The sequence below is a fragment of the Bos mutus genome, chromosome 3, assembly GCF_027580195.1.
Source record: "Bos mutus isolate GX-2022 chromosome 3, NWIPB_WYAK_1.1, whole genome shotgun sequence".
Taxonomy (NCBI): domain Eukaryota; kingdom Metazoa; phylum Chordata; class Mammalia; order Artiodactyla; family Bovidae; genus Bos; species Bos mutus.
The window spans coordinates 15,094,997-15,122,402 of NC_091619.1; the positions used below are offsets into that span (position 1 = coordinate 15,094,997).

At 41.9% G+C, this 27,406-nt stretch overlaps 1 protein-coding gene across 1 annotated transcript; it reads right to left on the minus strand.

Annotated features, from left to right (window-relative positions):
- Nucleotides 1-13,732: 13,732 nt before the first annotated feature.
- Nucleotides 13,733-14,077, minus strand: LOC138987296 (late cornified envelope protein 5A-like). Its single transcript, XM_070368729.1, has one exon. The coding sequence runs from the start codon at nucleotides 14,075-14,077 to the stop codon at nucleotides 13,733-13,735; it is 345 nt and encodes a 114-aa protein (XP_070224830.1).
- Between the last annotated feature and the right edge of the window lie 13,329 nt (nucleotides 14,078-27,406).

The following is a 27,406-nucleotide window of genomic DNA, read 5'->3' on the forward strand; positions in this document are numbered from 1 at the left end:
TTAGATACAACATCAAAAGCAAAATTTAGACAAAATTTTTAAAATAGATAAATTGAGCTTCATAAAAATTTTAAAAACTTTTATGTTGCAAATGTGAAAAGCTGACCCACCAAATGAAGAAAAGTATTTGTAAATTATATATCTGAAAAGGGACTTTTATCTAGAATGTGTAAGGAACATTTATAACTGAAAGATAAAAGATAAAAAGATATGGCAATTTAAAAATAAATAATGGATCTAAATAGATATTTCTCCAAAGAAAATATAGTAATGGCCAGTTAAGCACATGAAAAAATGCTCAACATCATTAGTCATTAAGAAAATGCAAATCAAAACCATAATGACATACCACTTCACACCCACTAGCATGACTATAATAAAAAAAGGATAGGCAGTAACAAGTGTTGAGGAGGATACATAGAAATTGGAATCCTCAACACATTGCTGGAGGAATGTATATGGTACAGTTACTGTGAAAAGCAATTTGGCAGTGCTTCAAAACTTAAACCTAGAGTTACTTACTACATGATCCACCAACCCCCTCACTCCTAGCAAAATGAAAATCCCTCCAAACAAAATGAAACCATCCACTCAAAAAATGTATACATAAATGTTTCATAATGGAATTGTTCACAGTAGCCACAAGGCATAAACAGCTCAAGTGTCCAACTGATGAATGGATAAACACTTGTGGTGTGCAGATACAATGGAGTATTAATTGGCCGTATCAAGGTGTTGAATTTTGATACATGCTACAACATGAATAAACCTTGAAAACATTCCGCTGGGTGAATGAAGCCAGTCACAAAAGATCACATACCATAAAATTCCATTTATATGAAACTTTCAGATGAGGAAAATCTGTAGAGACAGAAAGTGGGGCTCAAGGGGATGAGATGTGACAGCTAATAGCTACAGAATTTTGTTTTGGGGTAGTGAAAACATTCTAAAATTAGATAACTACATAGCTCTGTGAACATACAAAAAAACACTGAATTGTACACTTTCTGTGGATGAACTGTATGGTATGTGAATTATATTTCAATAAAAATTATATATGTATATATATATTTGCTTCTGTATGTACATTTGCATATATATTGTAAGATGTCTATCAGTCAAGATAGATATCACATACATACACATGCATACATAAGTAGAGATATATCCTTAAGCCTTGGTGACAACTAAATCACATTCATGGAGCATGGACTCACAAGCTTCTTGAGATCCAACCTCCCTGCCATACAGGATACCCTCTATAATTTCTTTAGGGACAACCTTTCCTTGAACCCGAGTCAGGCATCTTCCCCAAGCATCTTGGAAACACAGTCATTCAGGCTGACATGTTCACTGGAGGCTGACCTGTAATCCAAGGAAATATTATATTCTTCTTGGTGATGACTACTTCTTTCAAATCTTCCCTGCTAGTAGTAATTATCTCAAATGTCCTATGCTAAATGGATACGGTCTTAGTTCATCAAGTGGAGCTTATTAAATCCAGGTCACTCCCAAGTACTTACAGATTACCCATCAGATTCCTAGAATTGAATTAAGATCAGTCATCATCCATCCACACAACAAACATTCTGTAAACAGCTACTCACAGCTTCTGTCCTCAAGGAGCTTACTGTCTAATAAGGAAAATACATAAATGAACAGACATCTGTAATACAGTGTGATAAGGGCTTTGATGTAAGCACAGGATAAGAGCATAGAAAGGAGGCACTTAAAAAAAAGTTAGGAGGCACCACTTTTCAAAGTTTTTACCTTCTCACTCCACAGAAAAAGCTGCATATAGAAACCAATGGGAGACAGTGTTCATTGCAGCTCTATTTATAATAGCCAGGACATAGAAGCAACCTTGATATCCATCAGCTGGTGAATGGATAAAGAAGTTGTGGTACAGGGCTTCCCTCATGGCTCAGTGGTCAAGAATCCACCTGCCAATGCAGGAGACATTGGTTTGGTCCCTGGTCCTGGAAGACCCCACACACAGCAGAGCAGCTAAGCCCATGCACTACAACAATTGAGTCTGTGTGTAGAGCCCAGAAACCACAACTACTGAACCCTTGGGCCATAGAGCCTGTGCTCTGCAACAAGAGAAGCCATCACAATGAGAGGCCTGTGCATTGCAGCTAGAAAGCAGTCCATGCATCAGCAAAGACCCAGCACAGTCAAAAGATAAATAAATAAAATAATAAAATATAAATACAAAGGGAGAAATTGTGGTACATATTCGTATACACAATGGAATATTATTCACCTGTGAAAAGGAATGAATTTGAGTCCACTGAAGTGAATGAACCTAGAAACTGTTACAGAGTGAAGTTAGTCAGAAAGAGAAAAACCAATATCATATATTAACACATACATATGGAATCTAGAAAAAATACTACTAATGAACCTATTTCTGGGGCAGCAATAGAGATACAGACATAGAGAACAGATTTGTGGAAACAGTGAGGGAAAGAGAGGATGAGAAGAATTGAGAGGGTAGCATTGAAACATATACATTGCCATATATAAAATAGATCTCTAGTACAAGTTGCCGTATAACACCGGAACTGAACCCAGTGTTCTGTGACAACCTAAAGGGGTGGGATGAGGGAGGTGGCAGCAAGGTTCAAGAGGAAGAGGATATATGTATAATTATGGTTGATTCACATTGTATGGCAGAAACCAACATCATAAAGAAATTATCCTCCAATTAAAAATTAAAATTAAAAAAAAAGTGAAATCTTTGGGGAAAATGAGACTATGAGCTTCCAAACATGAAATTGCATGACTTACATCACAAAAAGGCAAGTGTCTATGGTAGAGTTGTCTGATTTAGCAAATAGAAATACAAGGTCCCCAAGTGAATTTCAACTTCAGATAGACTATACATATATTTTAGATATGTATGTCCCCTGGGGCTGGAGCAATTAAAAAAATATTTCTATAGTAATATAGATTGAAGGAATGATGGTGGTAATATCAGTGATGCTGACTCATTAATTCTTCAATGCATGCATTTATTCATTCAGCTACTCGGTTTAACTGTGTATAAAACATCATGCTACATCCTGGAGTTACAGTGCTAAGATAAAGGAGTCATCAAATGTAGCCCCTGTTCTTAGAAAGCTGTTAGTTGAATGAAGAAGATAATCATCAATCGAAAGACCACACAGATAAATAGCCAATGATGCCCCTGATTAGTATTTGGCAGGAGAGGTCTACAGAGCAATGAGAGCTGCTTAAGGCTGAGAATGCAGGGAATGGGAGAAAGCTAACCTGGCCAGGGAGACCAGAAAAGACTTTCTTGAATACATGAGTATGGGCTGAGACCTAACGGATAAGTAGGAAAAAAGGAGGATGAAGAATATGCTAGAATGAAGGAATAGCATGTGCAAAGGGACACAGTATAGGAGATATGAGCGATTCTGGCATATTCACAGAATTGAAAGCAGCCTATGAAGCAGGAGAAAGGAGTCCCTCAGGTCTGTGTCCAGATCACTGGCAACTATTTTAAGCAGAGATGTGACAGGATCAGACTCTAGCTGCCCTGTGAGGTATAATGTGGGAGGAACTGAGCTAAAACAGGGACACAGGTGTGGAGACTGTGTGTCTTAACCGAGGAAATGGATTGTTGACCCTATACCACTATTAGGCACCGTCTTACACCATTAGCACTTTGCCTACTTTGATCTCAAGAAGTAAACCCCACTTAGGAGGCTGAGTGCCCCAGGAAAATAGCGAGATCATTGCAGGCAGACAGGCCTGGGCTTATGCTATGGTTCTCCCTCCAAGCAAGAGCTTGGAAGAGCGAGTTGTTTACTCTTGCTCAGCCTTGGTTAGTTTCATCAAACATAAAATGAAAACAATATTTGCCTCATACATTGTTGGAAAGGCTAAATAAAAAGTATGTGAAGAGTCAAGCCATGAAAGGGCCCTCAGTAAAGGTTATTATTGTTATTATCATCATTATATGATTATGATTACTTAACATCACAGCTGGTTTTTTTTTTTTACCTCAATATGCTTACCTAATGGAAAAATAATCATTTCTGAAATAGTTTGCAATGGGACAAAATTTTTAAAATATAAAATCATATAGGACATATCATGGGACTGTAGAAATAATTAAAAGAGTAAGAGATGGGGGCTTCCTGATTTGGTCTCAGCTCTCAAATATATTGTGTTTGGCCTCTCTGAATCTTTATATCTTCATTCTGTTGGTTGTGTTTTTATTGCTTATTTTTCAAAGAATGTCATAAAAATAAAATATACCCCGTGTCATGAACATTCTTTAAATTAATATAAATCACAGTAAGCATAAGAGTCACTGCCCCTGTAGACACATGGCATTTCTAGTTCCCAAGCCCAGGACTGACAGAAGGGAAGAAGGTCCTTTTTCCACATTAAAAGACAAAGTCACTGGGGTCTTTGTTTTGGGAGGTGGTCTGGACAAAGCTGGCTGCTCCTTAGGATGGCTGGTACCTAAATTGGGCAAAGTCATCTGGAGAAACACTCACCCACATTGGTGAGGCAGAGCTGCAGGGAGGGGAGGTTTTGTGTGAGACATCAAGGACAAGGAGCAGGGTGCAAAAGAAGAAACTTAATTTTTCTCTTAGTGGGATTTGGGGCTTGATGGTAGGGTGTGTAGGGTGAGGAGAGAGGGAATTTGTGGGGAGCACAAGGATGAGCCCTGTGCAAAGACTACATTTTAACTCAAACTCCAGAATGAAAGAAAGATTGTGAGGGGAAGGAGGAGGTTGGTGGATCTGTTACTTGGCTCCTCCCATTGCTGCTCTCCTGTGGGTAAGACCCAGGTTAACAGTAGTCACCCATCATAGAACCTGGAGCCCCCAAAGCCCCCAGAGAGCTCACACTCACAGCAGTCATGCTACAGCCCCAGCAACAGGGATGGAACCTGTGGTGGCTCAGGCAGCAGCCCCCACCCCCATCCCCCAGCCCCAGAGCTAGGGCCACAGCAGGAAGAGACTGGAGAGGGACATGGGGCAGGAAGTTGGGTGGGACATTTTGGGGAACACTCAGGAGGGGCTGACACTGCTGCTTATTTTACTGGAAGTATATTTCAGGAGTTCAGCCAACCTGAGAGACACAAAAAAGAAATCAATGCACCACTTCAAAGATTCATTCTCATAGTTTTCTTTCCCCTGGATTTCATAGAGATCTTTCCTCTACAAATAGCAGGTTCATGAATCAAGTTCCACAATGGCGCCTGGAAACTGATGTGAAGGTAAGCAAACCTTAATGAATACTCTGTCCCCTCAGCCTGTTTTGCTTCCCCTGAGGTATGATGGCCAACTCCCCATATGGCCTCCAAACCCACTGATGTAAGCCTTCTTATCCCCAAAGGACACAAAGTAGTGCACTCATTTTCTGATCCTTAATCTCAAAGATATCAAATGGGAGTAGGATGTATCCCCCCAAAAATGATATTTTTTTAATGAATAAACTATAAAATTATGATACTGAGAACAAAGACTTCTGCAAGTTGCAGGATCCTTAAGCCCACCCCAATTCCCACCACCATTCCTGTAAAGTGACTCCTTCCTCTCTCCCTGGAGCCCCTTTATCCAGGCCCTGATATTTTCCCAGGGATGAAGCACTGCCCATGTATGCAGAGTGGTCAGTTTCACAACCTGGGATGAGGAGACTCTTTTTGCACCAGGATTTAGAGGGATCAGAAAGCCAGAGCTTGTCAGACATCCTCTCCCCAGGCCTGCCACCAGCAAGCCTTTCCCCATTCCCACTAGCTCGCCCGTGCATTCATTCATTCATTCATTTGGTCAATAATCATACACTGTCTATCTTGGGCCCAGAATTTTATGAGATACTGCTGTCTTCAAGAACAACTGAGTTTCCTTGAGGACACACTTTCTATTAATTTACTACAGCCTCTAACAGCTCTTAACTCAGAACAGTATCATGTACATTTGCTTGTCTTCCTGCTCTTCCAGATGGAGAATCTGTTGAGGACAGAATCTTTATTTCTGAATAAATCTGGACTTTATTCAGTTCCATTCCCTCTGTAGTTTCACAGACAGAATGGGTAGATGTGATGAAAAGATGAATTTCGATGCTTAGTTGATTAAGAGAGGAATGAAGAACTGTGTTTTAGCACCAGTGGGCAGAGACCTGTGGCTCAGGGTATCATTCTTCAGGCTTCAGACATCCCCTGAAGGAAACCACACACTGGTCACATGTGAAATGCTTTAGTTGTGATCATCTAATAATGGCTCATTCATTAATTGAATACTTGTGTATTTTCTGTCCTGAGACAGGAATTTTACAAAACTCTGTTTCCACAAAGATGAGACAGGTGTCTGGAGGATATACGTGTAAACAGTGCCCAGTAAACCAATTTGTGGCGTGCTACAGTGGTGGCCCCATGACTCATGGGTAGGCTCCTACAGTGCTGAGTCCTTGCATCTGTCTGTGCTCTTCCAGAGGGAGATCACCCTTTAGGGCAGAAACTGTACTGGTTTTTATTCATCTACATACGCCCAGAAGCCCCACTGAATGCTCACAGGATGGGTAGAGGCAAAGCAGTAAGTTACTGATTACTGTCTGAAAGGATGAATGATGTCTGCCTTTGGACACACATGTGAAGAGGCTTGGGTCTCGGGATCCATTTGTTGGGCTGGAGAAGTCCTTTAAAGCAGGACACACACTGAGTCAAATGTACACGACCACGGATGTCATCACCTATCAATGCTTCAGAAATAGTACATTTATTACGCCTGGGTACATAGGCCTAACGGAATAACAATCAGATGAGACTTGAGTATGTGTCAGCAAGCCAGCCAAGGGAATAAAGCTCAGGTCACTAGCCAGAGAAGGGGATTCAAAGAGCAGCTAATCAATGGTCAGGAAACAGCATGAGGGATTGAGGAATAGGATACAGACAGTGATATGAGAGGCCATCGGAGATCGGAAGGGGTTGGTGACAGGCAAGAGACAAGCTCTGCCACTCAGTCATGGGTTATTCCACTGGGCTTTGGTTTAAGACCATATTTGAAGATAGGCAATACTCAAGTGTGAAAATCCATATTTTGCCATTGACACATCTGAAATGAGATACAAGTAGACCTAATTAATGAAACGTGATGTGTTCTACATTGAAACAAGCATTCTACTACTCAAAATGAAAGATAATCATCCCTGCCTTGAAGGCTATCACAAGCCAATTTGAAGACAGATAAGTAAAACACATGACTCCTCTGTTAGACAAGCCCTGGATGTGACTGGGGCTTAGGGGAGGGTATGCAGCTAAGACTGGAGAGGAACTTGATACCTCAGTTCAGTTCAGTCGCTCAGTCGTGTCTGACTCTTTGTGACCCCATGAATTGTAGCATGCCAGGCCTCCCTGTCCATCACCAACTCCCATAATTCACCCAAACTCATGTCCATCGAGTTGGTGATGCCATCCAACCATCTCATCCTCTGTTGTCCCCTTCTCCTCCTGCCCCCAATCCCTCCCAGCATTAGTGTCTTTTCCAATGAATCAACTCTTCGCATGAGTTGGCCAGTGTATTGGAGTTTCAGCTTTAGCATGAGTCCTTCCAAAGAACACTCAGGACTGATCTCTTTAGAATAGACTGGTTGGATCTCCTTGCAGACCAAGGGACTCTCAAGAGTCTTCTCCAACACCACAGTTCAAAAGCATCAATTCTTCGGTGCTCAGCTTTCTTCACAGTCCAACTCTCACATCCATACACGACCACTGGAAAAACCATAGCCTTGACTAGACGGACCTTTGTTGGCAAAGTAATGTCTCTGCTTTTGAATATGCTATCTAGGTTGGTCATAACTTTCCTTCCAAGGAGTAACTGTCTTTTAATTTCATGGCTGAAATCACCATCTTCAGTGATTTTGGAGCCCAGAAAAATAAAGTCTGACACTGTTTCCACTGTTTCCCCACCTATTTTCTGTGAAGTGATGGGACCAGGTGCCATGATCTTAGTTTTCTGAACGTTGAGCTTTAAGCCAACTTTTTCACTCTCCAGTTTCACTTTCATCAAGAGGCGTTTTAGTTCCTCTTCACTTTCTGCCATAAGGGTGATGTCATCTGCATATCTGAGGTTATTGATATTTCTTCCAGCAATCTTGACTCCATCTTGTGCTTCTTCCAGCCCAGTGTTTCTCATGATGTACTCTGCATATAAGTTAAATAAGCAGGGTGACAATATACAGCCTTGACATACTCCTTTTCCTATTTGGAACCAGTCAGTTGTTCCATGTCCAGTTCTAACTGTTACTTCCTGACCTGCATACAGGTTTCTCAAGAGGCAGATCAGGTGGTCTGGTATTCCCATCTCTTGAAGAGTTTTCCACAGTTTATTGTGATCCACACAGTCAAAGGCTTTGGCATAGTCAATAAAGCAGAAATAGATGTTTTTCTGGAATTCTCTTCCTTTTTACATGATCCAGCGGATGTTGGCAATTTGATTTCTGGTTCCTCTGCCTTTTCTAAAACCAGCTTGAACATCAGGAAGTTCACGGTTCACATATTGCTGAAGCCTGGCTTGGAGAATTTTGAGCATTACTTTACTAGCGTGTGAGATGAGTGCAATTGTGTGGTAGTTTGAGCATTCTTTGGCATTGCCTTTCTTTGGGATTGGAATGAAAGCTGACCTTTTCCAGGCCTGTGGCCACTACTGAGTTTTCCAAATTTGCTGGCATATTGAGTGCAGCACTTTCACAGCATCATCTTTCAGGATTTGAAATAGCTCAACTGGAATTCCATCACCTCCACTAGCTTTGTTTGTAGTGATGCTTTCTAAGGCCCACTTGACTTCACATTCCAGGATGTCTGGCTCTAGGTGAGTGATCACACCATTGTTCTTATCTTGGTGGTGAAAATCTTTTTTGTACAGTTCTTCTGTGTATTGTTGCCACCTCTTCTTGATATCTTCTGCTTCTGTTAGGTCCATACCATTTCTGTCCTTTATCGAGCCCATCTTTGCATGAAATGTTCCCTTGGTATCTCTAATTTTCTTGAAGAGATCTCTAGTCTTTCCCATTCTATTGTTCTCCTCTCTTTCCATTGATTGCTGAGGAAGGATTTCTAATCTCTCCTTGTTATTCTTTGGAACTCTGCATTCAGATGCTTATATCTTTCCTTTTCTCCTTTGCTTTTCTCTTCTCTTCTTTTCACAGCTATTTGTAAGGCCTCCCCAGACAGCCATTTTGCTTTTCTTGCATTTCTTTTCCATGGGGATGGTCTTGATCCCTGTCTCCTGTACAATGTCTCGAACCTCCATCCATAGTTCCTCAGGCACTCTATCAGATCTAGTCCCTTAAATGTATTTCTCACTTCCACTGTATAATCATAAGGAATTTTATTTAGGTCATACCTGAATGGTCTAGTGGTTTTCCCTACTTTCTTCAATTTCACTCTGAATTTGGCAATAAGGAGTTCATGATCTGAGCCAAAGTCAGCTCCTGATCTTGTTTTTGCTGACTGTATAAAGCTTCTCCATCTTTGGCTGCAAAGAACATAATCAATCTGATTTCTGTGTTGGCCATCTGGTGATGTCCATGTGTAAAGTCTTCTCTTGTGTTGTTGGAAGAGGGTGTTTGCTATGACCAGTGCGTTCTCTTTGCAAAACTCTATTAGCCTTTGCCCTGCTTCATTCCGTGTTCCAAGGCAAAATTTGCCTGTTACCCCAAGTGTTTCTTGACTTCCTACTTTTGCATTCCAGTCCCCTATAATTAAAAGGACATCTTTTGGGAGTGTTATTTCTAAAAGGTCTTGTAGGTCTTCATAGAACCGTTCAACTTCAGCTTCTTAACCATTACTGGTTTGGGGATAGACTTGGATTACTGTGATATTGAATGGTTTGCCTTGATACCTAGTGGATTATATGATAAGGATGAGGTCTTGGTGGTCATCAGAACTAGGATGGTATGGGGAGGGAGGAGGGAGGAGGGTTCAGGATGGGGAACACATGTATACCTGTGGCGGATTCATTTCGATATTTGGCAAAACTAACACAATATTGTAAAGTTTAAAAAAAATAAAATTAAAACAAAAGAAAACAAAAGTCAATTGAAAAAAAAAAAAAAAGGAACTAGGATCCAAGACTTCACTGATGGATGGCAGATAAGGAAAGAGAATGGACCCAGCATAAACACTGTTAATCATTATTCAAAGAAAGAGAATTCTAAGGAAAATGTGATCACTATTATAAATTGCCCCAGTGAGTGTCCGCTCCATTTGATGTTCTGTTAGAACATCAACAGTGACTTCAGAGTAGCTGATTTCACTGGATATGTGAGGACAGAAGTCATTATTTAATCTTTCTATTGGTGAATCAGCTTAAAGTTGCTAATAATTGAAAAATGAAGAACAACTTTATAAGAAAATAGGAAGGATAAAGGCAAGAAAATGACCATTTCTTGGGGCTTGCCCCCAAAACCAAAGCTAAAAAACCTTTAAATTGCATTAAGACAGTATACAGTTGAGCGTGGAACTGCTTACAGGAGCTTTAGATATTCAGAAAGGAAGTGAATAATGTAGGCTTAGTTATGAACGTTGGGTCAGAGGACCAGCGTCATTGATGGGAGTGGCCATTTCATGATGATGAGGCTGACATTAGTGATATAGATGAGCTTGATCATGATGGTGCTGACAAAAGAACTGCACTCCATGAAATAAATGTGTTTCTGAGGGTTTTGTGTCACAGGAGAGCAAATGTTACCGTCCTATCCTAAGCCTTTTATTTACATGTATTAACTCACTTAACCCTTACAGCCCTCCTTTAACCCTAACTATGTTAGCCCTCTTTGACAGAAGAGTACATTAAACACAGAGAAGTCAATGACTTACTTCAAGATCATACAACCCAAATTTTATTGAGATAATACATAGTCTTTAATTCATTGGTGTTACCCATGAAGGGTATCCCTGGTGGCTCAGACAGTAAAGAGTCTGCCTGCAATGCCAGAGACCAAGGATCAATCCCCGAGTTGGGAAGATCCCCTAGAGAAGGGAATGGCTACCCACTCCAGCATTCTTGCCTGGAGAATTCCATGGACAGAGGAGGCTGGTGAGGTTATAGTCCATGGGTTCCAATAATGTAATAAAATACCTAAATGGTGGTATTTTCTACTTAATGGTATTTCTACCTAATGTATTTTTAATGTTTTACTTAAGTATTTCTACTTAGTGGTATTATCTACTTGAATGGAAATAATCATTTTATAAAAACCATTCTTTGACTTTTGATGGGTGTCATTTAATTTAATAATATTTCTACCATTCATTTGCCAGTGACCACCTAAGAGACACTGGGTCATAAGAAAGACAAAAATCCAGGATGTCTTCAGGTTCTGAACTGGGCAGATAATGATATTATTCATTGAGTTAAAGTCAATGTAGAACAAGTCTCATGAATGGAGGGCTAGGAATGGATTTTCTACTGTAAACTTTGAATTTGGGATGACAATGGAACGCTTCATTGGTGAAATCTAAAAGGTTGCCAAATGAACAAATCTGTAGCTCAGGAAACAAGTATGTGCATGTTCCGTCGCTTCAGTCTCCTGTGTTCATAGATGGGTTCTTTACCTCTAGGGCCACCTAGGAAACCCCTAGGAAACAGGCATGGACCTTATACATTGACCTAGGAGCTGCGTGCTGTGTGCTAGGTCACCTGAGTCGTGTCTGACTCTTTGTGACTCTCTGGACTATAGCCCGCCAGGCTCCTCTGTCCATGGGATTCTCCAGGCAAGAATACTGAAGCAGGTTGCCAGGCCCTCCTCCAGGGGATCTTCCCGATCCAGAGATCAAACCCTCATTTCTTGCAACTTCTGCATTGCAGGCCGATTCTTTACCACTGAGCCTAGGAGCTACGTAACCAAAAAATATTTTTGACACTTCCACAATATTCCACTTTTGATACTGGAAAGATGCCATTGGGCAAGATAACAAGGTTTGTACCTTGGTGAAGTTTACATTAAGGTGAGAAGAGAGAGGCATAAAAAAAGTAAATAAATAAGAAACTATTGATTGGTGATAAGTGATATGAAGAAAATCAAGCCGAGTAATGTGCTTGAGTGACAAGGCAGCTATTTTAGGTTCAGGGGTCAATGAAGGGCTCTCTGAGAAGTGGCTTCTTTGCTATCACTGTGATAATGTTAACTGATGTCACAGGAGTAGATAATGTTGCTCAGGAGAGGTAGGGAGATAGGAGAGAGCAGGAAGGGAAGGCTCACAGATTGAGAGGGATCTGGCTGTATTCTTACTGCGTGAACTAGGGCAAATTATTTAACATTTCTGAACTTCAATTTCCTTACTTATAAAATTAACAGGGAATCAATATATTTTAAAGAGTCATGAGAATCAAATGATAACAGTATATAAGTTAATGAATATAATACATTTTTGGAAAAACAGGACCTTAAATGTATAGAATTGGAGAAATCAGAATCCTTGAACCAAGGCTTACTATCGTCATTGCTCTGCACATGCTCACTTTATTTAGTTCACTGATCTGTCTGTCTGTTCATTCAATCATTCATTCATTTTAATAATATAAAAAATGGGGAGCCCAGCAAAAAGAGAGCTAAGATGTTGACAGTTATGTTACCTCTGACCACACATTTCTTCCCAGCACTCCTCACCATGCTCCTCCCCACCCAAAGTACATATTAGTCCAAAAGAAAAAAGTTTTCATCCATACCTCATTTTCCTTTTTGTATAATTTTCAGCCATATATGTACAACAACCTAAAAGGATATATTTAAATTTTAAAATAGGGTATCATGCTGCATGTAATCTTTTAGGAATCGCTTTTGTCACTTCATTGGGTGTTGCTTCAGCTCATTCTTATAAAACATTGAATCACAGACCATGTATGAATATCTCACAATGACTCATCTACCTTCCGTTTGATGAGCATTTGTCTTGCTTCCAGGTTTTTACTGTTGGATGTAATACTAGCAGTTTAATCACTTAATATGAACAGTTAGAGACATAATCATTGTATCTATTAATTTAAAACTTAATGGAGTAATAGAAACAACATTGGAGAAAGTTTAAGTGTACTCAAGGGACTTCCAGGTGGCACTAGTCATAAAGAACCTGCCTGCCAATGCAGGAGATGTAAGAGACCTGGGTTTGGTCCCTGGGTTGGGAAGATCCCCTGGAGAAGAGAATGGAAACCCACTCCAGTATTCTTGCCTGGAGAATCCCACAGACAGAGGAACCTGGTGGGCTACAGTCCAAAAGGTTGCAAAGGGTCAGACACAACTGAAGTCACTTAGCACACATGAATGCACAAAGCATACCCACAGAAGGTGGATATCCTCAAATGGCATCTGTAAGGTTAGAGTGGGCCTCTCTGTACAGGAAAGGTCAACAGAGGTCCTTCCAGGGACACCCTGTGAGTGTAGACCAGGTGACCTCCCACAACTCCTAAACCAGGCTTTCCCCAGGCAGGGCAGGGCTGAGCCACATGTTGCTAACTCTGACCTGTTGGGTGCTGCTGGCAAAAATAAATAAGAGGTCAGGTGGGCTCAGTGGGGAAGGTTTTTTTTTTATTTTGTAACTCAGATGAGGAGGCCAGAAATATTTAGGGAAAATGCAGATGTTTCCATGGGAAGATCTCAGCAGCTCAGTCTGCAGGGCACAGAGGGGGAGGATAGTGAGTAGCAGGCTGGGGCGGGCATTCAGCACTTTGTTTCCAACTCTGCTTGTCACAAGTCCTTATGAGCAAGATCAGCAGCAGCCCCCAGAGCAGCAGCCAGAGCCCTCAGACTCGTGGCAGCAACTGGAGCCCCCAGAGTGCTGGCCACCGCCACCACCACAGCAGTTGGAGCTCTGGGGTCTGTGGCGATGGGACCTGCGGCGCCTGTGGTGGCTCAGGCAGCAGCCCCCACACCCTGAGCTGCAGCAGTCCCCGGAGCTGGGGTCACAGCAGGAGGAGACTGGGGGAGGACATGGGGTCAGACATGGGGGTGGGCACTTGGGGGGACACTTGGCAGGACATTTGGAAAGAGGAAACTTAGGGGTGGGGCACTTGGGAGGGGGCTGGCACTGCTGCTGGCTTTGCTGGCAAGACATCTTGCAGAGGAAGTCAGTAAACCTAGGGAGAAATGCAAAAAGCCATCAGCATAAAAGTGACAAGCAGATACACCCTATACCCTGGAGTTCATTGACTCCTCAGCCAAGACAAGCTACTTTGTGAGCAGGATCTACAAACAGAATCTGAAAACTGACAGGAAGTGAAACAACAGCAGTAAAGCTCTCTCTCTCTTTCTTTCTGTTCTTTCCGAAAGACTTGGAACCATCTCCCTACATGGGGCCCAAAGTCAACCCCATATTAGGCTTCCCAGCCACTTGGAAGCACTGCTGGCCATAGTTCAGAATCCTTCCCACAATGGACCCATCATTCCTAAGCATTTCCAGTGGATGCTTGTCATTTCTGAAAACCCTTATTGGATGAGGACAAGGAGGAAAGATATTTACAGTTCAAGTCTTGGCAGTTTAACCCCATGTTCCTGCTTCCTCTCCTTCCTTCTTTTCTTCTGCCTGGCAGCCCACAGTGGAGGGCTTTTTATTGCCCTCCCCACCAACCTTGAATATTCTCAGCTCTACAGTCTGCTTCTCACCAGATACTTACTTGAGGATGGCTTGACAGGCTCTTCAGAGAGAGGCCTGGACCAGAGCATCTCTGCAGGTTGCTGAGTCCCTCACTTTGTTCCCACTCCCCAGAGACCCTTCCCCTCTCCCTCCTTTTTCTGCTCACTCCTTTGTAGTCCTGTCCCCAGAGCCTCCTTTTCAAAGCACTCACCTGGTCAGTGGAGGGGTGGGAACTGTCACCAACAGAGCTGAGCACCGAAGAGCCCAACACTGGAGCCCTTTTATCCTGGGCCTGGTGGCTTACCAAGGGTGAGACCCAGCCTAGGGATGCAGAGCAGTCACTTTCACAACCTGGGGTGAGTGACTCCTCACATTCCCAGTGCCTGAGATCCAGAATCTCCTCACATAGGACTTAGAGGAATCCCGGAAGCCAGAGACTGCTAGACATGTGCTTCCCAGGTCTGCTCCCAGCCAGCCATTCCCCCTCCATGGATTCATTCATAATTAGGCCAATAATCATGCATTGTCTATCTTGGGTCCAGAATTTTGCAAGATATCAATGACACGGCAATGATGCAGATTGCCTTCAGGAGCTGGTAGTCTTGGAGGATGAGTTTGTAAGGAGTGAACTGTGAGTTGTGTGTCATACGACCTTGATCTTTTGTTCATGTTCCTCATAGCTCTGGGCTCAGTGTTATCCTGCAGTCTTTCTACATGTCTATCTAAACTCAGAACCCTTTGAAAGCCATCCGTCTCTGTAGTATGTGTGTGGTACAGTATCTGGAACAATAAACTTTGGATGAAAATTAAACATCAGGAAAAAAGAAGGTAGATGTTTATGAGACCCTGAGGCAGACTCAGGCAGTCAGCATGGCAGCCTGTTGGCTTCCAGGATTCCTGGTAGCAAGATAGATTCCCAGGGAGATGTAGCATTATTTCCACTAATCCTGGATATTAGTTCCTAAGAAATGTATTATTTGAGAGTATAATGGGAAGAAGTATCTGTGACAATAAAATCAAGTAGGAAGAATGAGGACCAGGCGGAATCTAGAGTAAGCATGAAAATATTCTCCTTGAAGAGTCTGATGTCTCCTGGAAGGAAGTGGGCACACAGAGGGGATAGTGATGCCATCTCAGGGGGAGAGGAGACTTGAGATGTGAAGGAGCCTGGGATTTCTAATAGGTTTTTTGCTTCAGGGCTGAAGGTGAGGCCTGAACGTGCTTGGGAACTAGAATAGCTAATTTTACCATTGGAGCATTGCATTCTTTATGTGATACTTATAAGGAAGACAAATAAAATAAGACATATGTAGATTCCTTTAAGTTGACATTATGTGAGCATCTACCTTCTAGCAAACTGCTGTGGATAGGGAAACATCTCAATCTAAACTTTGATGAGCCCACACTGTAGTCAGGGCAGCTTAAGAGAACAGAAGAAATCCTGTGATATGAGTTTGCCAGGTTTAATAGGCATACGTAAAGGAGCACTGCCCAATACAAACTGGACTGGTTCCTGGATACTTAGACCACATGCAGATGGGCAAGGAGATAAGGTCATTATAGGAAAGCACACGTGCACAATAAAAGGCTAGGCGCAGAACTTCGGGAGTATTCCAACTTTTGATAGGCAAAGAAAATGTAACACTTAGGAGTCTGAGAAAGAAAATTGAGATATCTAGTTGGAAAAATCATGAGAAAGTCATGGCACTTTGGAAAAAACAGGGAAAGAATTTTTGAAACAGAAGATGCTGCCCCCTTTGTGAACTGCTATAGACAGAATCCTGAGATTGGCAAGTTTAAGGGTATTGGTGGAATATAGGTTTTCCCTGGTGGCTCAGTGGTAAAGACTCTGTCTGCAATGCAGGTGACATGGGTTCAATCCCTGGGTCAGGAAGTTCCCCTAGAGAAGGAAATGGCAACTCACTCCAATATTCTTGCTTGGGAAATCCCATGGACAGAGGAACCTGGCAGGCTACAGTCCATGGGGTAGCAAAGAGTTGGACACAACTGAGCAACTGAGCAGGCACGCATGCACTTGAGACCCACTCTACTGCATGGGCCCAGATGTTTCAGTAGCTGTGGCTTGCTTCAACTAAGCCGGGACTATTTCTAGAGGACTGGCTATAACTCCATCCCTTTGTCTCTCACCAGCTCAATAGGTAATAGTGGGTCATGAAACTAATTAAGAAATCGAGTCCTGGAATAGATTGCGTGTTTGAGACTGACATGTAGACACTACAATATTTAAAATAGATATACCAGGGACTTCCTTGGTGGTGCCATGGTTGGGAGTCCACCTGCCAATGCAGGGGACACGGATTTGATCCCTGGTGCAGGAATATCCCACATGCCAGAGGGCAACTAAACCCGTGTACCACAACTACTGAATCCGAGCTCTAAAGCTTGAGAGCCACAACTACTTAGCCCAAATGCCTAGAGACCGTGCTCAGCAAGAGAGGCCACCGTGACTAAACAACAACAAAGGTAACGGTGGCTTCGGAAACAGTTTAATGGTGAGGATTGGAATGATGTTATAGAAGTTTTGGAAAGGAACACTGTGGAATAAACAGAGGTCATTATGTCAAGAAACTTAAAAAGACAGATGAGTAATGAAGTAGAAAAAATAGAGTGAAGAAGCTACTATTTTAATATTATACGTAGCAGTTGAGATAAGGTCATGAAGCCAGATGGGCTATTAGATATATGGTGCTGATTTGAAGAACTGTAGCTATTCAAAAGGAGGTGGCCTTGATTCACATTGGGATTTTTAAGAAAGAGTTGTTGAAAAGCTAATGTTAATTAATAAAAGTGATGGTAATACTGACTCGAAGCATACCTCCAGTCACAGGACGCTAGAGCTGACACTGCAAGAACAGAGGATTGACAAAAATGAGTGCCCTGATTAAGACAACTTGGAGGTGTTTCAGAATATTAGTTTAAAAAGACGGTCTTAGAGTCAGACTTAAGCTGGAATCCCTGCTTCTCTGTGCCATCTTAAATGAATTATACTTTTTAAGCTACAGTTTTGTTGTCTACAAAATAGCATCATAGTTCTGCCCATCTGTATAAATAAACTGAAATCTTGCCTTTAAAGCACTAAGCATAGTACCACACATGGCGGGAGCTCAAAACGTGGTAGCTACTACTATAACTTGGCTTACATAGTGGCTCAGGGGTAAAGAATATGTCTGCCAGTGCGGGAGAAGCGGGTTCAATCTTTGGGTCAGGAAGATCCCCTGGAGAAGGAAATGCAACCCACTCCAGTATTCTTGCCTGGGAAATCCCATGGACAGAGGAGCCTGGTGGGCTATAGTCCATGGGGTTGCAAAAGGGTGGGATATGACTTTGTGACTAAACAACAACAGCAACTTCTACAACTACTGTGTGCTCAGTTGCTCAGTCGTGTCCAACCCGGTTGTGCCCTGGCAAGAGGATTCTTGCCACCTGCGAAGCCTATAATAACTACTACTACTATTGTAGCTAATATGATTAGTTCAATATTTTGGTATTTTTAAAAATAGGTATTAGTCTTCCTAACATGATTTCCTCAGCTTAGTGTTCTATTTTCCTTGTTGGACTCAACAAAGGCAGTAGCTGGAGACAAAGAAGGAAGAAGAAGGAGGATTAGGTGTGTCTCATTCTACACCATTCAGGAAACCCATTCTCTGTGCAAAGTGGTGTACTAGGTAATAGGGAGGATTCAGTGAGATTTGGAAACCACCCTTATCTTCAGAACTGGACTTTATCTAGAAGGCCCAACAGACAAGCACTCCACCAACTTTAATGTGAGGCAAACAGAGATGATTATAGGCAAGGCTATATTCTCTCTGAAACTAAGGTGTGACTATCTGGAGGCAGAGTCCAAGCAATGCAAATGAACAGAGGTGGAGACAGAAAAGGTAGGTATAAAAATGTAGAGATCTCTATTGATGAGTACAGTGTGTAACTGAGACACAAAGATTTGCAAATAGCGTGTATCTGGGAGTGAAAATCTTCTATAGAATTAGAGTAATAGTATTATGAAAACAATGGAGAAGAGGTGGCAATATGAAGTGATTTGGGGTAAGAGATGAACAACTCTTTGCATTTAACATGAGTGCCAGAAGCATTGGGTTTGGAAGTGGGCAAAATGGCTGAAGGGGTTCAAAAGATACAAACTTCCATTTGTAAAACAAATATGTCATGGGAATGTGCACAACACAGTGATTCAGGCTATAGAGTGAAGTATGCCCCATACACAAAGTATGCATGCACAGAAGCATACACACATACACACCAGTAGAAATGCCACAACTGAGTCCCTACGTGCTGAGCAGATGTCCTGACTTGTAATGGTCACAGAGGATGACAGGTGAAGCATAAGTATGAGATCAGGGGACATCACCCTCCTCCCCACAGGACAGGAAGGCTGCCTCAGACACTAACCACTTCTGGAGTGCTCCTCTCCAGCTGTCCTGTTATGCTGAGAACCTGGGATGACATGGTGAAGGTCTTGATGGGTCTCTTACCCTGAATCTTAGGAGAATCCTATACTTCTTTTCTGACTCATGACCCATTTTCATTTTTCAGTGATTTTGACTTATGACATTCTCCTACACCGCTCTGAGGCTGATAATGAAGCATGAGTTGTACACATTGTGAAATTTACCATATTTCTGGAATCTTCAGAGATTGCCAAGAAGAATTCTTTTTCCTGGCCTTTTCTGAATTAGAACTGAAGTTCAGCTTGGTTTTCTAATACCTTCCTTATATGCCTAATTTTTTAGCCCTTTGTAGGACAACCTCCTTCCCCCTCACTCCCTCCCCATACCCCGCCCGCTGTCAGACAGCCACATTAGAACAGCTCAATCTGCCATTTCCCCATTGCCATTACAGAGGCAGGGGACTCATTTTATTACAGAGCTTGGCTATAAGTGCCTTTAGTCTTAAAGAAAGCCTCTTGCCCAGAATTCAGGACACTGTTTGCCACATGGGAGATATGATAGGAAAGGGAAAGAAGATGTCATGAATTAGATGAAAGACACAAAATAACCATCAAAGAGGACAGATAGAGAGGGAGGGAACCCAACTGTTGAATGTCCACAGTGGCTCAGATAGTTTATATGTACTGTTTAATTTAATTCTCACAATAACACTACAAGGTTGGTAATATTCTTTCTATTTCACAAGCAAAGAAAATTAAGACTTTAAAAAGTTCAATATCTTGTTGATGTTCACTTAACAGTAGAGATTAAAGGAAACGTTGTACTCTAGGAGCATTTGTGTTCTTTCTACTCTACCACACTAGAGGAATCTTCTGTGCAAGCTTTATCTGATACATTTAATCCTATAACGGGTTTTGTATTCAGATTGTTGGAATTGGGAGGATAGTCATCACTTGACTATTGTAGGGATTTTTTATTACTGATTATTGAATTAAATAATGGAAAAATATCTCATCAATGCCCAGCACACAGTAGATACTCAATGTCTTTTTTTTTCCTGCATCTGTGATTAACATCAACAAATATTTTCATAGCTGTGTCATAAGGTGGCCCAAGCATACAAAAATAACCCAAGTGTGTGAAACTGTGTGATCATTTGAAGGTCAAAAGGGTTGGAAATAACTGTGGATCCTTTGTCTTACCTCTACTGGGAAAGTAGCTCAGATCTTTAAAGATGCAGTGATTTCTGATTCCATATCACTTAATGATGTGAAGGATGGAATTTCTGGAAACAAATATCCTCTTTGGGAAACTACGTGATAATCCATGTGTTTAATGCAGCATTTCTGTAAATGCACATCAGTTTAGTTCAGTCCTTCAGTCATGTCCAACTATTTGTGACCCCAAGGACTGCAGTACTCCACACTTCCCTGTCCTTCACCAACTCCTGGAGTTTACTCAAACTCATGTCCATTGAGTCGGTGATGCCATCCAGCCATCTCATCCTCTGTCGTCCCATTCTCCTTCTGCCTTCAATCTTTCCCAGCATCAGGGTCTTTTCCAATGAGTCAGTTCTTCACTTCAGGTGGCCAAAGGATTGGGTTTTCAGCTTCGGCATCAGTCCTTCCAATGAATATTCAGGATTGATTTCCTTTAGGAAGGGCTGGTTGGGCCTCCTTGCAGTCCAAGGGACTCTCAAGAGTCTTCTCCAACACCACAGTTCAAAAGCATTAATTCTTTGATGCTCAGCTTTCTTTATAGTCCAACTCTCACATCCATACATGACCACTGGAAAAACCATACCTTTGACTATATGGACCTTCATTGGCAAAGTAATGTCTCTGCTTTTTAATATGCTGTCTAGGTTGGTCATAACTTTGTTTCCAAGGAGCAAGTATCTTTTAATTTCATGCACATCACACAGTTAAAAATGATATACACATACTCATTGGGTGAAATTTTATAATCAAATTAGTTTAGAATAATGAAGTTTTATAAAGTAAAACTGCTTCTGTAGCAAGACTTTTCAGATACTTTATGTAAATACAATGGTCATGAGGACCATTACAATGCTATATTTCATAAAATGCTGTTTCCTGGTATATTTAAGTTCTGGAAATCTTTATTTACATTGAATTTTATGGTAATTGTGTTCTGAGGAACAGAATTCATTAATAAAAGACCTGGATTTAACCTTTGAGTTTCAATAATGGTGAGCTATATTACTCAAAAACAAACAACAAAAATGATGTAACACAATCTATATACTTATGTTCACATATGTATATATAATGTAATATAATATATACATATGTACATATACAGTAAGTCCCCTACATGTGCATGCTTAGTCACTCAGTCCTGTCTGACTCTCTGTGACTGCATGGGCTATAGCCTGCCAGGCTCCTCTGTCCATGGACTTTTCCAGGCAAGAATACTGGAGTGGGTAACCATTCCCTTCTCCAAGGGATCCTGACCGAGGGATCAAACCCAGGTCTCCTGTATTGCAGACAGATTCTTTACCATCTGAGCCACCAGGGAAGCGCCAGTCCCCTACATTTGAACCTTCAATTTGCAAAATTTCAAAGATGCCAATATTTGTGTCAGCCCCTGCATGTCAGCTGTACTTTACTACTTTACTTACAGTACTTTTCAAGATACTGTACTGTAAGATTAAAAATGTTTTACTTTTTGTGTTTGTTTTCTATGTACATATTATTTGTGGGAAAAGTATTATGAACTTATTACAGTACAGTACTACATAGCTGCTTGTGTTAGTTAGGTACCTAGGCTAACTTTGTAAGATTTATGAATAAATTGAATTTACAAACATGCTCTTCGAAGGGAACTCAATTGTATGTAGGGAACTTACTCTATATTCCTTAATCACATTTGTGTATATGGGTGCATGCACACACACGCGATTTAGGAATATGAATTACCAGAAAAACTAAAAAGAAAATGAAAGAAAATAGGAATCAAAGAGATTAGCAGAGTAATAAAGCTACTTTCACCCTAAGGATAAAATTAACATATTCAACATTTTCTTTTGGTGACCCAGCTTTTTGACAAAAATTAGAGACCAGAACCTCTCCTGCCAGGGTGGGAGGTCTCACAGAGGACCCTCCTGGAGTTGCTGGGCTCCCTCAGGGTAAGACTGAGCTGCAAGGACTTGCTGCTGTGCTCCAGGCACCTCCCCTCAGGAACTTTGTTAAGGATGGTCCTAAAACAGGACCCCTCTGGAGCCCTGGAAAAAGCAAACACAAATCATCTCTGGAGGGAGGCACTTACATCCTAAGTTTTCAGTTGTTCCAACTACATTTACAGATAAGTGATGCTATACTATACCTTCCTTGGCCAAAGTGTTGTCAATCTCTGGCCTAATTTTCATAATAAGATTTCATAGTTTGTTCTCCAAGGTAATTTAAGCATTTTTTATTTGTGTTGTACCTCATTTGCCACATTTATCATTTTACTTTGGTTGTTTAAAATTCTAGCTCAGCCAAAAATCTGGAAATCCCTCAAAGGCAGAGACCATGCCTTCTGCATCTCAGTGACCCAGCACTTAGCACTGTTCCCTCCTCTACCCAGTACCAACAACAGAGACTGTATCCAAGTCTTCCTTCCTGAGGGTATGGAAACTGAAGAGAAGAGTTGCAGTGTGTGAGTAAGTTAAGTAACTCCTGACATATAAGCCCACCACCTCTGCCTTGGCCTTTCAGAACTACCTTAGTTTCCCCCCAGGCCATAAGTCCCCAGTTGTGGGGATGATGCAAATGCAGGCCTTTAGGTGAGTCATGTTGGGAGAAAGGTTTATTCCAAATGTCTTCTGCAATATGAACAGAACATGAGAATCAAGGGGATCAAGGAACAGAAGGATGAGGAAAGAGAATGACACAAAAAATGGAGGGACCCAAGAAGACAACAGGCTTCCCTGGTGACTCAGATGTGTAAAGAGTCTGCCTGTAATGCAAGAGACCCAGGTTTGATCCCTAGGTTGGGAAGATCTCCTGGAGAAGGAAATTATTCCTTGCCAAAAGTATTCTTGCCTGGAGGATTCCATGGACAGAGGAACCTGGTGGACTGCAGTCTATGGAGTGGCAAAGAGTTGGACATGACCGAGTGACTAACACTTTGCTTTCAAGGGGACAACAGCTGTCATGAAGACAAGAATGAGATCTCTGTGCAAAATACCTGTTTGGAAGTCTGCCTTACCACATACTAGTCATCTTGATTAAGTCCCTTAACCTCTCTGAACACCAGGCTCCTCACTTACTTCATCTGACCAGTAATGATATTGAAGCAGGAGATAGATAATAGATAGGCCCCAGGCTGAGGAGCTGGAGTCCATCCCCTTCCGACAGATACTCTAAAATAGCAGGAGGGAGAAGCTGAACCCTGCCTAGGTAAGAGATAAAAGCCCACATAGTCCTCATTCTTGAAGTCAAGGAGACCTTCCCAACTACTTATGTGCAGAAGGTACCTTTGAGGTCAAAAAGAGAGGGGACACCACCCCATAGTAAGTGATGCCAACCTACCCATAGACTTCTTCACTAGAATCCATCTTGGCTAAGAGATGTGTGTGCATACAGGTGAGGACCCTGAGATATACCAAATATGAATTCAGAACCATACAAAGCAACGTGATTGTCCAAAGGGAACCCAGAAGAAATGCCCCAGAAGAGATTCAAATGACCACAAGTGGGCAACTCTCTCTGAGCCCACATGTGTGTCTACCCTTTTCCCTCCTATTAAACACTTGGCTTGTTTCACTATTTTTCTTTATGTGGAAATTCATTTCTACAAAGCTGGTGGGCCAAGGTCTTATCACTAGCCACTGGTCCCTAGTGGTTTAGTGGTGAGGATTCCATACTCATACTGCCGTAGCTGAAAGGTTGCTGCTGAATGAAACAAAGATGCCGGGATTCTTGGCCTCTGGAGAAGAATTCAACCTGGGGCCAGAGATGAGCCTTGATCGCTCAGAGCTTTTGTGTAATAAAATTTTATTAAAGTATAAAGGAGATAGAGAAAGCTTCTGACATAGGCATTAAAGGGGGTAGAAAGAGCACCCCCTTGCTAGTGTTAGTCATGGTGCTATATATTCTCTAATTAGTTATTACAGTGAATCAAAAGAATGTCTGGAGGTTGTAAAGACCTCACTAGACCTACTCCCATAATTTACACCTTAAGATAACAGGATTAGCCAGAAGGTTTTTTCCAGAGGCTATCCTCAAGCAGGAAACATGATTGTTATATAATCCTAAGGAATGTAGAGAGACAAAAAAGTTTGTCCTTTCCTCCTCCTTGAGAATTCCAGACCCCTCTCTCCTTGGGAACCCCTAGACTTCTTATCAACCTGCCTAGGAAATGACTCTCTCTCATAGCCTGACTTCACACTCTGGCTGAAAAACTGAGATCCTGCTTCAAGCCACAGCGGGCAGAGCCCACCTGAGATCAACATCGCTACTATTTTTAAAACGGCGTTTTTAAATGAGTTTGAAGTTGTTTTGTAATTTAAAAAGAGCCAGTACACTAGATTTCGTGTTGCAGTTTTATCATTACAAGTAATATTTAAAGGCAACCCAGAGGGTAAAGGAAGTACAGAGAGAATAGAGGTTGAAGATTAAAGATGCTCTTTGATAGGAAGTAGATTTTCAATATAGTTCTAGAGTAGAGAGCAGAAGCACCCACTGGTTGAGAACAAGGACTGTGAAGTCAGGCGGGGTTAAAATCTGAGTTAGTGTGACTTTGGCAAGTTATTTCACCCTAGAAGGCTCTCTACCGCTTTGCTAGAAAATGAAGATAAAGATTGTATCTACCTCTTAGGTAATAATGAGAATTAAGTGAGCTTCAATCATTCTTCCAATAAATATGTATTAACTATTTGTCACATGCCAGACATTGTCCCTGGCACTGGTGATACAATGGTGACTAAGATATATTCTGCCTTCAGGTTGCCTCCAATCTATCAGGAAGGCAGCATGATAAACAAATAAATATGTGATACAGTTTGTTGTTGTTCAGTCACCAAGTGGTGTCCAACTCTTCACGACCCCATGGACTGTAGCACACCAGGTTTCCCTGTCCCTCACCAACTCCCAGAGTTTGCCCAAGTTCTTTCCATTGAATTGGTGATGCCATCCAAACTTCTCACCTTCTGTCACCCTTTTCTCCTTCTGCTTTCAATCTTTCCCAGCATCAGAATCTTTTCTAATGAGTCAGCTCTTTGCATCAAGTGGCCAAAATATTGGGGCTTCAGCTTCAGCATGAGTCCTTCCAAAGAGTATTCAGGGTTGGTTTCTTTTAATGTGATACAGTAGTAATAGTAAAATGGTGTAGGAGGAAAAATGAAGCAGAGTAGGAATGAAGAGATAGGGCAGGATGCTCCCTGAGTCTGGTGATTAGATACGTGGTATATGGAGTGCTTAGCACTGAGAAAGGTTCACTGGACACTAGCCAACATTGAGCTTGACATTTTTCCATCTGAAATCCATAGATGCTATGCCTCTGAGTCTTCTCTCCCATTCCCTGGGTAATCAGAATAGATTCAAACAATAAAAGACATTCCCATAGGACAGATGCATGCCTGAAGAAGGTTCATTAATTCAATGACAAGAATATATTTAGTCCCACCCTACGCTAGGCTCTGGGGAGATCAAGTCAAATAGGAGTTAGTTCCCAGGTCCTATACAGTCCCCAGTCTAGGAAGTTAAGATAATCAGACTTCCCAATAGAGCATCCTTGTGGCTTGAACACAAGGTTTGACCACTGGGGTCTCTGAGATTTTGAATTATTGCCTGCCTTTCTCAGCCCTTTGGAGGTAAATACACTTTCCTGCCCCCTCTCTTTTCCTCTTTGGCCCAGCCCACTCCAGCACCTACTTGTCTCACACAGTCTACTTGCTAATCAGGTCACCAGCAACCATTAGCTGGGTGGAGATGCTTATACCATTGATGAGGAATGACATCTGATTGTGACATTTTTGCCATCCAGCTTCCAACTGAAGACCTGGCCAATGTTCTCCCTTCTTGTCAAACACTGAGTACAGGAGAGGACTTCTTCCCAGTTTTTCCAGGAGTTTGGTTCCATGTTCTGGACTTGCTGTTCTCTTTAAATCACTCACAATGAGTCCTTTGTAAATATATTTAAGGGACCAGGAGTCATGGCACATCAAGACTTTTTAAGTTATAAAAAGTAGGTCATGGCAAAATTTCCGATTAACCTAAAAATATCCTGAAACTGAATATTCTGAACTTTTTATTTTATTTTTTGGCTGTACCCTGGTGCATGTGGGATCCTAGCTCCCCAACTAGGAATTAAACCCATGCCCTTTGCATTGGATGTGCTGAGTTGTAACTACTAGACCACCAAGGAAGTCCCTAGTCTGAACTTTTCTAACCCATCAGTTTTAGAGATGAGAGTGTGAGAATCATGCAGTGAGAAAGTCCCTGTGCTGGGAAGCAAAGGACACCTGATGTTGATACTTGAAGGCATCTCACTCAAGGTACTGCCCAAGTTGTTACTTGATAGCTGTGCAAACTAGACCTGGAGATGGGTAGCTACACAGGGCAGAGTTTGGCCACATCCAGGTAAATTGATGCTACTAGGCAGTTGTTTTAGATTATCTTTTATATGCTTTAAAAATATGAATTTACTTCTTCAGAAAGAAATAAACTTTAATAGAACCAAATCATACCACTTGAAATCTCCCAATAGCTCCTTTTGATTGCTCCACTGACACCATACATGGCAGGACTCACCAGGCCCCTCAGCCCCTTCTGCCTCACTTTTCACTCTCTCCCATTAGCTTCTTACTCTGGTTACTCTCCTTCCTTCTGCAGAAGCCTTATTCAGGCTTTTGCCTCTTCCTGGTGAACTCTTCCCTCAGTTAGTTCAGTTCAGTTCAGTCGTTCAGTCGTGTGCGACTCTTTGCGACCCCATGTATCACAGCACGCCAGGCCCCCCTGTCCATCACCAACTCCTGGAGTTCACTCAGACTCACGTCCATAGAATCAGTGATGCCATCCAGCCATCTCATCCTCTGTCGTCCCCTTCTCCTCCTGCCCCCAACCCCTCCAAGCATCAGAGTCTTTTCCAATGAGTCAACTCTTTGCATGAGGTGGCCAAAGTACTGGAGTTTCAGCTTTAGCATCATTCCTTCCAAAGAAATCCCAGGGCTGATCTCCTTCAGAATGGACTGGTTGGATCTCCTTGCAGTCCAAGGGACTCTCAAGAGTCTTCTCCAACACCACAGTTCCAAAGCATTAATTCTTCAGTGCTCAGCTTTCTTCACAGTCCAACTCTCACATCATGACCACTGGAAAAACCATAGCCTTGACTAGACGGACCTTTGTTGGCAAAGTAATGTCTCTGCTTTACAACATGC

What these genes read in the sequence shown, in the direction of transcription:
- LOC138987296 (XM_070368729.1), bottom strand. Translation starts at nt 14,077, where the DNA reads ATGTCTTGCCAGCAAAGCCAGCAGCAGTGCCAGCCCCCTCCCAAGTGC.